This window comes from Leptonychotes weddellii, chromosome 6 (genome assembly GCF_054177405.1).
Source record: "Leptonychotes weddellii isolate Sample4059 chromosome 6, ASM5417740v2, whole genome shotgun sequence".
NCBI classification, from domain to species: domain Eukaryota; kingdom Metazoa; phylum Chordata; class Mammalia; order Carnivora; family Phocidae; genus Leptonychotes; species Leptonychotes weddellii.
Window position 1 is genome coordinate 85,735,714 of NC_138374.1, and position 14,540 is coordinate 85,750,253.

General features: G+C 50.0%; 1 protein-coding gene across 1 annotated transcript in view; it reads right to left on the bottom strand.

The window, feature by feature from the left end:
* Positions 1 to 5,286: 5,286 nt before the first annotated feature.
* GPA33 (glycoprotein A33) overlaps positions 5,287 to 14,540 on the bottom strand; it is a 41,165-nt gene continuing 31,911 nt past the window's right edge. Inside the window, exons 4-7 of the mRNA XM_081824523.1 lie at positions 14,014 to 14,166; positions 7,116 to 7,235; positions 6,320 to 6,446; positions 5,287 to 5,870 (exon numbers count right to left, since the gene is read on the bottom strand). Coding sequence (XP_081680649.1) covers positions 5,795 to 5,870; positions 6,320 to 6,446; positions 7,116 to 7,235; positions 14,014 to 14,166 — 476 coding nt within the window. The 3' untranslated portion in view covers positions 5,287 to 5,794. The remainder of the gene's footprint in view (positions 5,871 to 6,319; positions 6,447 to 7,115; positions 7,236 to 14,013; positions 14,167 to 14,540) is intronic.

Below are 14,540 nucleotides of genomic sequence, written 5' to 3' on the forward strand. Positions count from 1 at the left end.
AATGAGCTTTAACTCTTTTAGAAGTAGAATGAATCTCTCTTCACCCCTTAAGAAGGTGCAGGAGGTGCAGAGGAGTGGGGATGAAGAGATTTAGTACTTGGTAGAAGCAGAATACTCATAATTGGTTATAGGTGAAGGCAGATGTGTTGGTTATTCTCCATTTGCACTCCCCACCCCCCTCCTCTTTCCCTTTCTTCCTTGATTTTTACTCCAAGAGGCTGATCCCCACAGAAGGCATGACCTGATGTCTTGCCATCTGGCTTCTCCTTCGGTTCTGCCAGTGGGAGGCGGGTGGGGTGGGAGAGTGGTGTTTCCTCCTCTGCCCACTCCTTCCATTGGTGCTGCTATTTGGCATTGGCATCTCTCCATGACTCCACCTCCTACTGGAAACCCCTTCTCCATGTCGCTAGCTCTCACTGGGTTCTGGAAGGGTTCGCCCCCTTCCCTCCCCTCGTCCTTTTGGGCGTTGGGAAGGTGATGGCTTTCCCAGACATGAGGAGCAAGCTTTCCCACAATGAAAGACAAACCCTGAGCAATACATGATGGCCTTAATAAAAGAGCTAAAGATACTGCACAAGTGCCTTCCTTTCATTCAAGAAGTGGCTTCAAGTTAAGTGATTTCAAGAATCGATCCACTTTGTTTTATGGTAAACTGTATGGGGATGCTATGAGTATAGAGGAGGAGACAGCGAAGGTTTGATGATTCAATATATTCACTGTTTCTCCCTGAGAAGGACAGTGGGCCCATGTCCCAATGACATGTGACTTGCTCTGTGCCACAAAATAGGAGCAGAAGGGGTGGCAGCCCTTGCCAAGCAGAACCTTTATGAGTCTCCTCAAAGTCTTTCATTTTTTCTTTTCCCTCTGCTGTGAGATGCACTGTCCCAAGAGCTGGGTTAATCTTCAGCCTGCATCCCAGAATGAGGAAGATGTGCAGCAGGGCTGAGCTAACCTGAGATAGCAGGTAATACGAGCAAGAAATAACCCTTTGTTGTTGTAAGCCACTGAAACTTTACATTGTTACCAGGACATAACTTGGCTTAAGTTGACTAATACTAAAAGACCTTTTGCATTAAAAAAAAAAAAAGAGGAAGGGGGTGCCTGGGTGGCTCAGTCTGTTGAGCATCCAGCTCTTGATTTTGGCTCAGGTCATGATCTCAGGGTCCCGATCCAGCTCCGTGTCCAGCTCCACGCTCGGTGGGAGGTCTGCTTGAAGATTGTCTCCCTCTCCCTCCAGCCCTGCCCCCTGCACTCTCTCTCTCTCAAATAAATAAATAAATCTTAAAAAAAAAGAAGGAAAGATTGTTTTTTAAAAAACACGAGCTAATGGTAAACCCACCTTGTAGCAATCCTGGCCCTCTCTCACAACTGGCAAAGGCAGGATATATCCACACACTAACAAGAGAATTCAAGTACAAAGATAAGCACATAGCTAAAAATCAATGCACTTGATAAAAGCCAAAATTTTTAAAGGGAGACCCCCCCAACTCTATAGCCAGATGAATTTCTTGGATCATTTTTTAATTTTGGTAAGTCAGTCACTATAGAAAGGAAAGCCAAAAGGTCTTGAGGGTCAAAGTTTGATGACTATGATATTTGCTGTTAACGGCATAGATTTAATACCACTGTATTTTTACCAGGATTGTTGTTTTAAAAGGATCCAGTTACAAAGTTCCACTGGTTTTCTGTGGTCTGCCTCTTCTCCTAGTTTTCTTGTAAGTCCTCTTATTTTTAGCATGTGATTTTGCAGAATGCAGCAGTTTTTGGAAATGCACATCTAGTGTTATATCTGAAATGCCTGTATTTTAATAGGTAACAATCCCCATATACCAATTTAAAACAAATAAAAACCCTGTAACTCTTTCTCCATCCCTGTCTTTTCCCCGTTCAGTCATCTTGTACATATGCATGGGGTCAGGAGGACATGTGCTCAAGTGGAATGAGCGTGGCCTTCAGAATCAGACAGAACTGAGTCTGATCCTTATTCTGATACCTACCAGCTATGTTAACTCTAATGATGCTATCTCCCTGAGCCTCAGCTTCCTCGTCTGTAATGGAGAGGGTAGAAAGACCTCTCTGGAAATCAGCCGGAAGATAGCCAATCTCCGCGAGCAAACTCAAGAGCCAATAGCAAGTGTCCCCAAGGAGGTCCTTCCCACAGGACAGCACTTTCCAGTCGGGACTGGGCCTCGCCCCTGCAGATGCTCAGGGCCCTGAACCAGAACCTGCAGGGATGGGGCAAGGCTGGTGAATGCTTCACAGTCCCCCCAAGATGACACGATGCCTGGTGATACACAGTGCTGTAGAGAAGCTGTTCCCTTGTCCTGACTCCATGTTCAGGAAGCAACTGAGGGCACGGAGCTAACGGGGTGAGAATGCCTCGGGTAGGTAGACAGTCTGGTCTGCTTAGTAGCTGCAAATCACAAAGTGACATTCTGTGCTTATTCAGCTTGCTCAAACTCACTGTGCCTCAGCTTCCTCCACTGTAAAATGGGAATAATAATAGCACCTAACTCGCAGCATTGCTGTGAGGATTATGAGAGCTATATGGGAAGTGTTTGGAACAGTGGCTGGTCCAGAAGAAGTGCTATCTGAGTGTTCACTGTTAGTATTGTACATCAGGCTCTGTGAGGTTGGTTAATGTCACTCTGCCTTCGGAAGCCAGTGCAGTGGGGGCATGCACAAAAGCAACTTAAGACCACGCCCCTGAAGAGTGGCTGATTTACCAAGTCCATACAACTTTGAAGGGACCTCTCCGGGCAGCCAGAGTCCTTCCTTTGGTGATAATATGCACGCCTCGTCTTGCCATGTGCCCTAATATTTGAAACTGTCAGTAAGGATTGTATGAAAAACTGTCTCAAATGCCTAACAAGTGTCTAGCACACTGTCTGTCCTCAAACAATGGTGCCTTTGTCTCTCTTCTCAAGCACCGTTAAGTCTCTGACCTGTCAGCTGCAAACCATGCATTGGGAAGGGAATGCCTGGCAGCCTACGGACACTGGGATCGCTAACTTTGACTCTAAGAGAACCTGCAACCGTCTCATTCCCACCGTTTCTGGACTGAAATAAATTCAGCAGGAGACTGTAGCCTCAGCAGCTGATAACGTGGTTTGAGACTCACGTGAGAGAACGCCAGTTAGACTTCAGCTCCTCCTGAGTAATGGTGTCTTGGTGACCGTTATATACCCTGCAGCCAGCACATAGTAGGTGCTCACAAACGATTTGTCATTTTAAATCGAGGCAGTAGCTGATTGAAGGTTATTGAATGAGCGCAATGGGTCCTGATTTCCCTCATTTTCTTACCCGAGCCTGAAGCTAAGGCATGTGAGCCTTAGAGCCTTTCCGGGACGGCGAGCCGAGCCAGCCCCAAGCAGGGGAGGGGGCCGCCCCTGCCACAGCTCCGTCAAGAACACGCTTCTAGAGCCTTGCCCGCGAGGCCGGGAAGGCACCTCAAGGTGCAGAGGCCCAGGAGATGCCCTTGGGCAAGAAATGTTGGCACCAAACATTATTTACTGAGCACACATGTCTCCAGTGCCAACATGGGCCAGGCCATGAACGAGATTCAGCTCCTGCCCTCACAAATCTCAGAGGCCGACGCAGAAACAGCCCGTGGGGGGGACAGTACCGCGTGATGGGTGCTGGGACAGGAGGGGGCACAAGGTGCCATGGGAAGGGACATGGCGAGAGGACTTTGAATGGGTGGCAGGAGTGACAGCGTCGCAGGTTTGGGGAGCGAGAGCCGCCTGTTCTGTCCGACAGCTGGAACAGGAGGATTGCCTCCTCGTCTCCCAGGAGGGCCCCATCCTGGGTATAACTGGTACGAACATCGCCACCCCCTTCCCGGAAGCCCGCTCGCCGACGGCCAGGCCCACCGCCGTCTGTCTGGCACTTCACCTGGAACATTCCTCTGCTACCAGGGCGGGTTCTGTCCTGGCCGCAGCACCCACTAGAGACCCTGCCTGACCCTACTGTGGCCACAGGCACTGCGACCCACAGATCCCACCTTCTGCTCCCCCGTCACCCTGCCTCGCCCTTCCTAGGATGCAGAGAGGCGTGCGGTAAGTAGACACAAACCCACGGGACGCGAGCTTTCCCTCGGTGTGAACAAACCCACGTTAAAAAGGAAATAAGAATTTCCACTAACAAATTTATCACTACTGATCGCATTTTGAATGAAGTGAAGAATGTAACAAAATATATACATATATGTGTATATGTGTGTGTATATATATATATATATTTTTTTTTAAGATTTTATTTTTATTTATTTGAGAGAGAGAGAATGAGAGACAGAGAGCATGAGAGGGAGGAGGGTCAGAGGGAGAAGCAGACTCCCTGCCGAGCAGGGAGCCCGATGCGGGACTCGATCCCGGGACTCCAGGATCATGACCTGAGCCGAAGGCAGTCGCTTAACCAACTGAGCCACCCAGGCGCCCCTATATATATATTTTTTAATCACAAATGGATGATAGGTTTCGAGAACTAGTTTGCTGACCATCCAGAAAAGACAATGATGTAACTGCACTTGGGTGAGACTAGCCACCAGGCCACGAACCCGAAGCTGGGACAGTGCTTGTGATCTGACAGTGGGTGACACGCCAGGCCGGTGGGGGAGCAGGGCCAGAGATAGGGGTCAGGAAGCAGGGGAGGTCATGCCAGGTATTCTCGAGAAGAGTCATCATGAAGTGAGCATGTGGGACCAGCCAAAACAATCCCCTGCTTGTGCACACGTGTGTGTTCACTTACATCAGCACACACTCCCTTCACTAAAGTAGCCAAGGGGTTTGGGGGGAGGAGTCGTGAGTCTACAAACATCTCAGAGAAACCAGGGAGGGGGAGACGCAACCTATCAAGATAGGCACCCAGATTCAGCTGGAGTGAGCACCTGCTGGGAGGGCTCCTGGGATGTGGCGGGGGGGAGTGAAGGCTGGGCTCTGGCCCAAGGAGCTCAGACATTAGCCTAGGGATAGGCTAATGCTCAGAAAACTGCCGTGTGGCCCATGATGAGTGTGAGACAAGGTGACAAGATTGTTCCCATGTGTCGGGGAGATCAGGGTCCAGTTATAGGAAGCACTGGGATTTTGAGGCGGGCCTGTTGGGACAGGTGGCGATGGAAACAGCATCCCAGCCAGGGAGAGAAAGTGAGGGGCCCCTGAGGATGTGTGCAGGGGAGCGGAAGGTGGCCCTTGCAGAGAGTTTCTGGACTGTACAGGGAAGTGGCGGGAGATGAGCTGGAAAGGGAGCTTGAGGCCAAAGTGGGTCCTGAAGCAGGAGTTTTCATTTAGGTTGGATAAATAATAGGGAGTCCTTCCAAGACTCATTTATTCAACAAGTATGTACTGACTTCAACCCCTCCCCCAGGGGCTCCCCCAGGTGCTGTGCATGCGGGGAGCACACATTTCGGAGGGCTCGCAACCAGGGGCACCCAGGCTCTGCCCTGGGCCTCGGAGCCCCCCGCCAGGAAGGTAAGGCTGCGGCCGGCTCCAGGCTGGGGGCCAGGCTGCGAGCTAGGCATGGCAGTGGGAAGGGGCCACTTTGTGGGTGAGGGCCCTTGGCAGGGTCAGTCACCAGTAAGGTCCCCTTAGCCAAGTCCTCCAGCAGATGACATAGGGAAGAAGCATCCCATCAATGACGGGAATGGAGGGCCAGAAAAATGGGGCAAGGAGAGGGGAGTCAGGCGGCAGAGGAATGAGCACCCATCTTCCCCCCACCTCAGCCTGCGTGCGGCATGCTCCGGTCACCGGTCAGCGTGGCGGGGGGACCCCTGCCCAGCGCTCTTCTGGTCTTCTTGCCCCTAGTCATCCTCCTCGTCCTGCTCTGTCTGAAGCTCTTCCACCTGCTTTGGAGCCTTCTGGTAGGCCGCCCGATTCCTGAGAGCAGTGAGGACAGAGGGGAAGAATTTGCCCTCGCTCAGGCTGGGGGAGCTGGGCCCAGTGCTCCTTATGGGAAGATCAGCCATCGCACCTGCCGTCCCTCCCCGCCCAGATGCGAAGGGACCCTGGGCTGGGGGGCTGGCTCCGAGTGGATAGGCGGGTGGCACAGACTTGCTCTGCTCATGAGCTCAGAGTGTTGTAGGAACGGGCCGGCTCCGCCAGACCAGGAGGGACCAGCCCCTGGAGGGGGCCCCACCCGCGCTTGCCCCGGACAGGCCACAAGAAGCCTGGGGAACTACGGGCCTTGCAGTCGGGCACCAGGACGGCAAGGCCACTTGGGGGCCACTGTCCCCGGGGGTGGTGTGAGTGGCAAAGGCCATGAGGTGCTGTGACATGTCCTCGCCCCCTGCTCAGGCCCCCGCCAACAGGTGCCTGCAAGCACTCACGGCTCCATGTCCTCAGCCTCGTCCTCCTGCTGGCGGCAGCAGCAACAGTAGACGACAATGCCAAGGATGATGATGGCTGCAATCAGGCCGCCCGCAATGCCCGCATACAAGGCCACGTTCATGGAGGCTGCAAGAGACAGAGCAGGGCAGCGGGGCACCTCCTGAGTCCTGACCTGAGCCCAGGCATCTGGGGCTGGTGAGCCAGGGTGAGGGAAGCCTCTGGGCAGGCCCAGCCTCCCTCCCAGCCCAGGGAGTACTGTCAGCTTCTAGTAACACGCCATGAAGGGCATGGCCTTGCAGAAAGGTGACCAGGTAGGTCTAGAGACTACGCTTCAGGATGGAGGCGGATGCAAAGATGCACAGGCCAGTAGATCTGCATCTCAACACTCCCTGGACGACCCAGGCTCCTGCCAAGTCCTCAGCTGTCAGCCATGCCAACTCGTAATCTAGCTTGTCCTTGAGCTGCTGGAGGTGACCCACCCCAAAAATAAGGTCCAGGCTCCGTGGCAGCTGACTCTGGACACTTCCCTCAGGCCCACTGAGTGGCCCTAAAGGCAGGCAGGGCTGAGCAGGTCTCCAGAAGTCAGTCTGAGACTCTATTTGCAAAGAACCAAGGGACCTGGACTGACCTCTAGGCCGGGAGCGTCTGGCTGAGGTCACCCCAGCTACCCTGCCGAAGAGGCTCCCCAATTCACCTCCACAGCGTCTCTCTCAGCTGCCTCTTTGGACCCCAAGCCAGTGATCTTTCGGCATTGGTCCACTCCCCTCCCCCGCTCGCCCCCCAACCCGCTCTTACGAGGTCTGACAGCCACGGTGATGTTACAGGACGCAGTCCCCACCTCATTGCTGGAGGTGCAGATGTAATAACCCGACATATCTGTGGAGATGTTCTTCAGAGACAAGGTCTGGCCTGTGACTGGGAAGGAAGAACAGTGAGGGTGAGGAGCCCAGGCACCACAGGTCAGTGGAAACACCTAGGAATCTGGAGACCTGAATTCCTAGGCAGACACGAGCACTGCAGCTGAACTTGTCCGAGCCTCCTCTGAAACATGGAGAGAGACAGAGTATCCACCTCTAGGCCTCCCAGGGGCGCTGCAGGCAGGATGCCCAATTCTGAAGTGCTCAGAATTCAGTCAGGCCCCCTGGTTCTGCCCCTGATTAATTCTGTGACCTTGGCCCAGGAACTTAGCTTCACTGAACCTTAGCTTCTCTACTTATAAATAACAAGAGTCTGTGTGAGGCACGCTAATAGCATAAAATGAGGTACTGATCAATGCAAGCCCACATCGGAACACCTGATGTGTAGTAAGTGCTCGGGAAACATAAAATAGATATGTATTACATGAAAATGCTTTCTAATTAGAAGATACGGTTATAACCACTTTTATGGTCTTCCGAAACTGAGTCCTTGAGCTTGGACTCGTGGAAGAAGTCTTTGAGAAATCAAGAATGGTCCAATAGTCCTCATGAGAAACCTTCCTGCCAAATCTGTGATCCTATGAATCTCTTCACCTTGAAAGGGAGAGCTTTATGCTTAGACCTCTTTATATGCCCTGTCCTCAAAGATGCTTTGTCATAACTGCTATCTTGAGTGGAGAGTTAGAGACCATTTCCTCTAATCTGCGGCAGAGTTAGCCTTGTAAGATCTTCTGCCACCAGGTAACGGTTGCATTTCATCCAGAGGAGATGTTTGACCTGGCAAGTGGGACCCAGTCACTGTACGGCTCAGACATTCCAGAGGTGGCTCCTAATCTTCAACAACAAGTCCAGGCTTTCTCTGACTCACTTATTTCGCTTAGTATTATACCCTCCAGTTCCATGTTGTTGCAAATGGCAAGATTTCCTTCTTTTTTTATGGCTGAATATTACATTGCATACACATAACACTTCTTCTTTATCCATTCATCAGTGAATAGACACTTGGGCAGCTTCCATAACTTGACTATTGTAAATAATGCTGCTACAAACGTAGGGGTGCATGTATCCCTTTGAATTTGTGTTTTTGTATTCTTTGAGTAAATACCCAGTAGTAGGATTACTGGATCATAGTGTAGTTCTATTTTTCACTTTTTGAGGAACCTCCATACTGTTGTCCATATATGTGGAATTTAAGAAACAAAACAAATGAGCAAAGGGAAAAAAAGAGAGACAAATCAAGAAAAAGATGCTTAACTCTAGAGAACAAACTGATGGTTACCATGGGGGAAGGTTAAACAGGTGATGGGGATTAAGGAGCACACTTGTGATGAGCACCAGGTGATGTGTGAAAGTGTTGAATCCCTATATTGTACACCTGAAATTAATATTACACTGTGTGTTAACTGCAATTAAAATAAAAATGTAAAAAAAAAAAATAACAAGTCCAAGCTTCTTAATGCCATCACAGGGTTACAGATCTGGTCCTGCAATCACCTGAGCTTTATCTCTGGCCAGTCCCCCTGCTGTGCGGCCCCCCCCCCCTTGCCCCACCTCCAATCTCTTGCCAGATTGTATCTGGTGCAGATTTCCCTTGTCTGGATGTGCTACTCCGTATACTTCCTCAAATGTGATGTCTTGTGATTTTGTCAGCAATCTTGTACGGGAAGTGGGACAAATACTCAATCTCCAATGTCACAGATGTAACTGGAGGCTTCGAGAAGTTAAGGTACTTGCCAAATGTCACAAAATTAAGAAATGATCCTGTTTTAGGTCTAGAACTCTCTGGAGCAGTTGACAATTTTCTTTAAAAAAATAGGTATTACACAACTAATGTAGGTTCATTATAAGAATTTGTACATGATATGAAGCTATTATTTAAATCAATCCAGTCCAGAAAACCTTTAGAAGCTTGATCGCCATAGCCCTAAAGATGAAGACACTCTCTGTCCTGGCCTGAGGGCTGACAGACAAGAAACCAGGGTGATCACAGGGTGATTAGAGTTAGAAATGGAAATGCTATTTGAGTTTATAGCAAGGGAGTTTAATCTCATCTGAAGGGTCAGGGAAAGCTGGTATAAAGAACAGAGAATAAAATAAAATCATCCATAATTTCACCAGCTAGAAATAACAGCTGATGATTTGGGTTATTTTCTTCCAATCTTTTCCTATGTACTTTCTTCAGATTCTTCCCTTGAAACCCCCAGCTGTATCTTCTGGATGCTCATTCTCTATATGTTTCTACCCTAGAATTTCATGCCTCCAAATGTTTTCTGGAATATTGCTTACACGTGACATTAACATACGGTACTAAAAAAGCAGTCCATGACCAAAGCAAATTTCAAAATCATTGAGAGAGGGTTAAATACATTTTTTAACAACAGAACTCTTAGAGCTTCTAATTTGCTAATGAGCACTGGGTGTCCCTAAATGGAGGTTATAGTAATAATGGTCTTCTTTTCTTTTCTTTTAAAATTTTTAAAAATTAAAGTTGGTTAACATACAGTGTATTATTAATCTCAGGGGTAGAATTTAGTGATTCATCAGTTGCATATAACACCCACTGCTCATTACCTCCTGTGCCCTCCCAGTGCCCATCACCCAGTTACCCCATCCCCCCACCCACCTCTCCTCGGTTTGTTTCCTAGAGTTCAGCATCTCTTATGATTTGCCTTCCTCTCTGTTTTTCTCTTATTTTCCCTTCCCTTTGCCTATGTTCATCTGTTTTGTTTCTTAAATTCCACATATGAGTGAAATCATATGATAATTGTCTCTCTCTTGACTTATTTTGCTTAACATAATACCCTCCAGTTCCATCCACATCATTGCAAGTGGCAAGATTTCATTTTTTTTTTGATGGCTGAGTAATATTCCCTTGTATATATATACACCACTTCTTCTTTATCCATTCATCTGTCAATGGACATCTGGGCTCTTTCCATAGTTTGGCTATTGTGGACCTTGTTGCTATAAGCATTGGGGTGCAGGCGCCTAGTGGAATCACTATGTTTGTATCCTCAGATCATGGTGTCACATCTGGGATTCCGCCCCACTTTGCCACCTGAGCACCTTTAAACCAGGCACGTCCCCCACTGCAGTGGACTTCTAAAAGTTCCGATTTTGCACTCCGCTGCTTATAATGCTTTGTAGTAGCCTCCTTAAGCAGGCTCTCTCCCTGCGGCCGTATACTCCGCTTTATCACACTGGATTCAGGTCTCTGCACCTCCTAACTTCCAAATGGTGGTCACTTTCCTGCTTGTAGACTTGCAGTATTTGTTTTCTCAGAAACTCCAATTGATTTCTTAGGTGTTCAGAATGATTTCATAAGTATCTAGTTGCATTCGAGGGACGAGACAAACTTAGGGTCCCCCTACTCCTCTGACATCTTAACTCCTCCTCCCTAATGGTCTTATTTTCTAAACTAGTTGGATTTTTTTTTTATTTTTAAGAGGCATCTTGGGGCACCTGGGTGACTCAGCGGTTGAGCGTCCAACTCTTGATTTCGGCTCAGGTCATGTTCTCAAGGTTGTGAGATTGAGCCGAGTTATCAGGCTCCACACTCAGCACGGAGTCTGCTTGGAGTCTCTCTCTCCCTCTCCCTCTGACCCTCCCCTGCTCTCTCTCTCTCTCAAATAAATAAATAAAATCTTAAAAAAAAAAAAAAATAGAGATTCAGTCTATGTGTAAGGTGTACACAGCACCTTGCCGACCGATCAGGACAGAAGACCTCGGACTGCCTCCAGGACCTTTCCGGTTATCAGAGCCCAGCTTTGGACTCTGGGCCTTGTTCCGCAAAGGAAACGGTGGACATTAGAAGCTTGTCTGGAATTAACCAGTGCATATCCAGTGCCACAAGATCTGCTCTGACTCTGAGCTTGGGCTGCCAAGCCCCTTTTCCTCTTGGAAACGACCTAATACAGTTTCTGAAATCCTGCTAAAGCTGATGTTTTCGCTGCAGTGGCGACACCTTGTGGTCAAGAAGAGGAACGCACAGGACCGTCAGCCTCCCACTTCCCTGGGCTCCAGCTGGGGAGATTTCGCAGAGAGAAACCCCGTCTCCCAGAGGCACTGATGTCAAATTGGCAAGGTTTAACTTTCCTGTCCCTGGCCGCTCTCCACCCCCACAATCCTGACCCTATGGCTGCCACCTTTCACTCAGGATGCTCAAGATCCTCCCTAGCTGCAGGGCGCATACCCACCCTTTGATCCTTCAAGAACCTCCTCCTCTAAAGTGCTCTAGCCCCCAGAATTACCCCTCCCTCCTTCCTTGATAGCCAAATTCCTACTCCTTCAGTACATGAAGTTCAGCTGCCTTACAAAGGATATTCAGAACTATCACACATGGGATCTCCTCTTTCCTCTTTCCAGCCTTCTGGGTTTTCATCCCAGGGTTTTCAGATGAGGATTCTAAGGGTCAGAGAGGCTGTGAGTGACTTATAGCTACAAGGTAGAAACGTCAGGACTGAAATTCTTATTTACTGATTCCAGAGTCCCTGTTCTTTTCGCTGCTGGCTTGTTTCCATTGATTACTAAGTGAAAGGAAGCAATCTCTTCTGTCTTCAGATAGAGAAGGGTGGAGGAACCCTTCTCTCAAATTGTCCACTGTGGACTGAAATGTTTTAAAAATCAGAACTGGGTTTGGTCTGACTCTGGTGCTCCGTGAGGCAGGTGGAGTCCGAAGGCTCTGAGAACGAACCCCACCCCGTTCCATCCAACACCAGATGCAAGCTTGCCTAACTTTTACCATTAACCACACTCTTGGCTGGCACTCCCAGATCTGGACTCTGACTCTGAGCAAACCTTAACTTGAAGCAGGATGAAGCTTTTCCAAAGTACGTATGTGAGTCTCCCTTTGACCCTCTTTCATGTCCTCAAGTTTCTCCCCTTTTGAATCACTGAAAGACGAAGGTTGGAAGTCTTTCCTGATGGAGGCCGGAGAGCATGAGCAGGGCAGTCATCTGTGATGCCCCTCAGAAGGTGCCTAGGGCTGCAGGGCAAAGGCCGGCCTCTCTGGCCCCATGCACAGGTTCTTCATGATCCCCCATCGCTGCTTTTCTTAAAGTGGTACCCCCTCCTCCCTGCAACGCATGCTCCCTACCCTCGGCTGCACAGAATACTCGCGATTCCCGGGATATTTGCCATGCCTACCCTACTCATCCTTAAGGATCTAGCTCACGTACCCCATAGTTAATAACACCTAGCATTAAGGAATTCCAGCTACCTACCAGGCACGGTCTCCATGCTTCACATGTACTTTTATTTAATCTTCACAGGAACTCTGTGAAGTAAGTACTAGTGTTATGCCCATCTTACAGATGTAGAAACGAAGGCACAGAGAGGCTATTGCCATGGCCACGTAGCTAACAAGTGGCAAGGCCAGGATTCAAGCCCACACCATGCTCTTAGCCACCATGCTACCCTGCTGCCTCAGGGGCCCCCTCCTTGGGGAAGCCTTTTATGCCCTTATGCCTCCCCTGGTTTACAACAGCCCTGGCTATAAAGCCAGCACGGTGTAATCTTCGCCAGCCTTGGGTCTCCCTACACACACTTCGCTGGAAGGAAGGGCCGACCAGCCACTGTCCGTGGCACACCGTGGTGACCATTGCTGGAGTCACTGGGTCGTGCACAGGCCAGAGAGGCAGGGCTGTCGAACCCAGACGAGAGCTGCCAGGTGGTTTCCAGAAATTCCAGACACACTCGATAGTAATTTGCCAGCCAGAAATTTGTCAACAGAACTGGAAACTTGTTGAAATCCACAATATCCTTTCTAATTCACATTGGAGTGAGTGGGTTTTATTTATTTATGTATGTATTTATTACTTTTAAGAAGTTCTCGTTTGGCCTCCAGGTGAGTGAAGGACAGACTGACAAAGATCGTCCTTGCTTGACCAAAGCCCAGCCTGTCCATGCAGCCGGGGCGTCTCCACCCTCTGCCCCCCTCTCACTGCCCACGTCCTCCTCACCCACACCGAGCAGAGAGACCACCCAGAAGTTAGGCCAGCTGGCAGCTTTCAGACTTTGTCTGGTTTGATCTCCAGGAGTGCTGACTGTGCCAGGGGCTACTGAGGCCCAAAGACACCACCGAGGAATCCCCCCCACCAGTGGGCACCAAGGTAATGACGGTAAGATATTTATATAGGGTTGTTTTGTTCTGTTTTTCAGTTTGTTTCCTGACCAAAGGTCAAAGAGCAAGCTGCCTAGTACAAAGCAGGTCTCTGGGCCACCACCGCTGAACCTAACGTCTCCTTCCCTGAGACTGAGGGACCCTTCCAGCTGCCCGGTCGTGCAAAGGGCTGTGGCCACAAACGGAGGGCAAGTTTGGGAAGGAGGGCTCCCGTGGAGCCTGAGCCGGACCAGCCTGGATGGGGCATGCCGATGGGAATGGCCGCCCTTGAGTGGAGCGCCAGAGCTAGGCTTGAGGCTTCGAATGTATACTTTAGGACATGATCACAGTCAAAATGAAAACCCCACCTGGTGCTTTTGCATGGAGTGGCTATCCAGACGTGCCTATTCAAGGAACTGAGTTGTGCGGAACAAAGATAACAGATGAAGATTTATTATGCGCTTCCACAGAGTGCTTTATGTGACTCACTTTTATTTTCCACAACAACCTGTGAGATGGGGATTATCATGAGAAGACTCAGAGATGCTGCAGGGGGGAGGAGGGCGGGGGAGGAAACGGGCAGCCCTTCAGGGAGACCTGACTGGTCAGGCCAGATCTCCCCTGGCGGCCCTAGCATTTGTGGGTGGGGGCCTGTCCTCCCCACTGACCCCGTTACCTGCTGGGGTTGGCCGCTCCTGGTTCAGGACGTCGTAGCGCTTCCAACTGTACTGAGGGGCCGGGGAGCCCTCCTTCGACTGGCAGGTCAGCTGGATGTCATTCCCGATCACGGCCTCCCCCTTGATGCCGCAGTCTGGCTTGGAGGGTAGCACTGCACAGGGGAAGGATCAGAGGGAAGGCACGCATCAGGTGGGGCGCGGTGACAGCCCCCTCCCGCCTCGGACACACACTCATACCGCTCTGTTTGTTCTTAGGCAGAGAAATTCATAGCCTACCGGTGAGAAATAGTGCTGTAAGGTGGATCCACCACAAAAGATCTCGGTGGCCCTGTCACCATCACAGAGATGCAGTGCGCACCTACATCAGGAAGCATCCTGAGTACAAGATTAGAGTCACCACCATTATAAACGGTGGGGACACTGAGGCCCAGAGAGGAGACTGGGTGGGACTGGAACCCAGGTCTCCTGACTACACGTCCAGGGATCTCTCCACCAGCCCAGGAGAGCTCCTTCTGCCGTTGGCTCG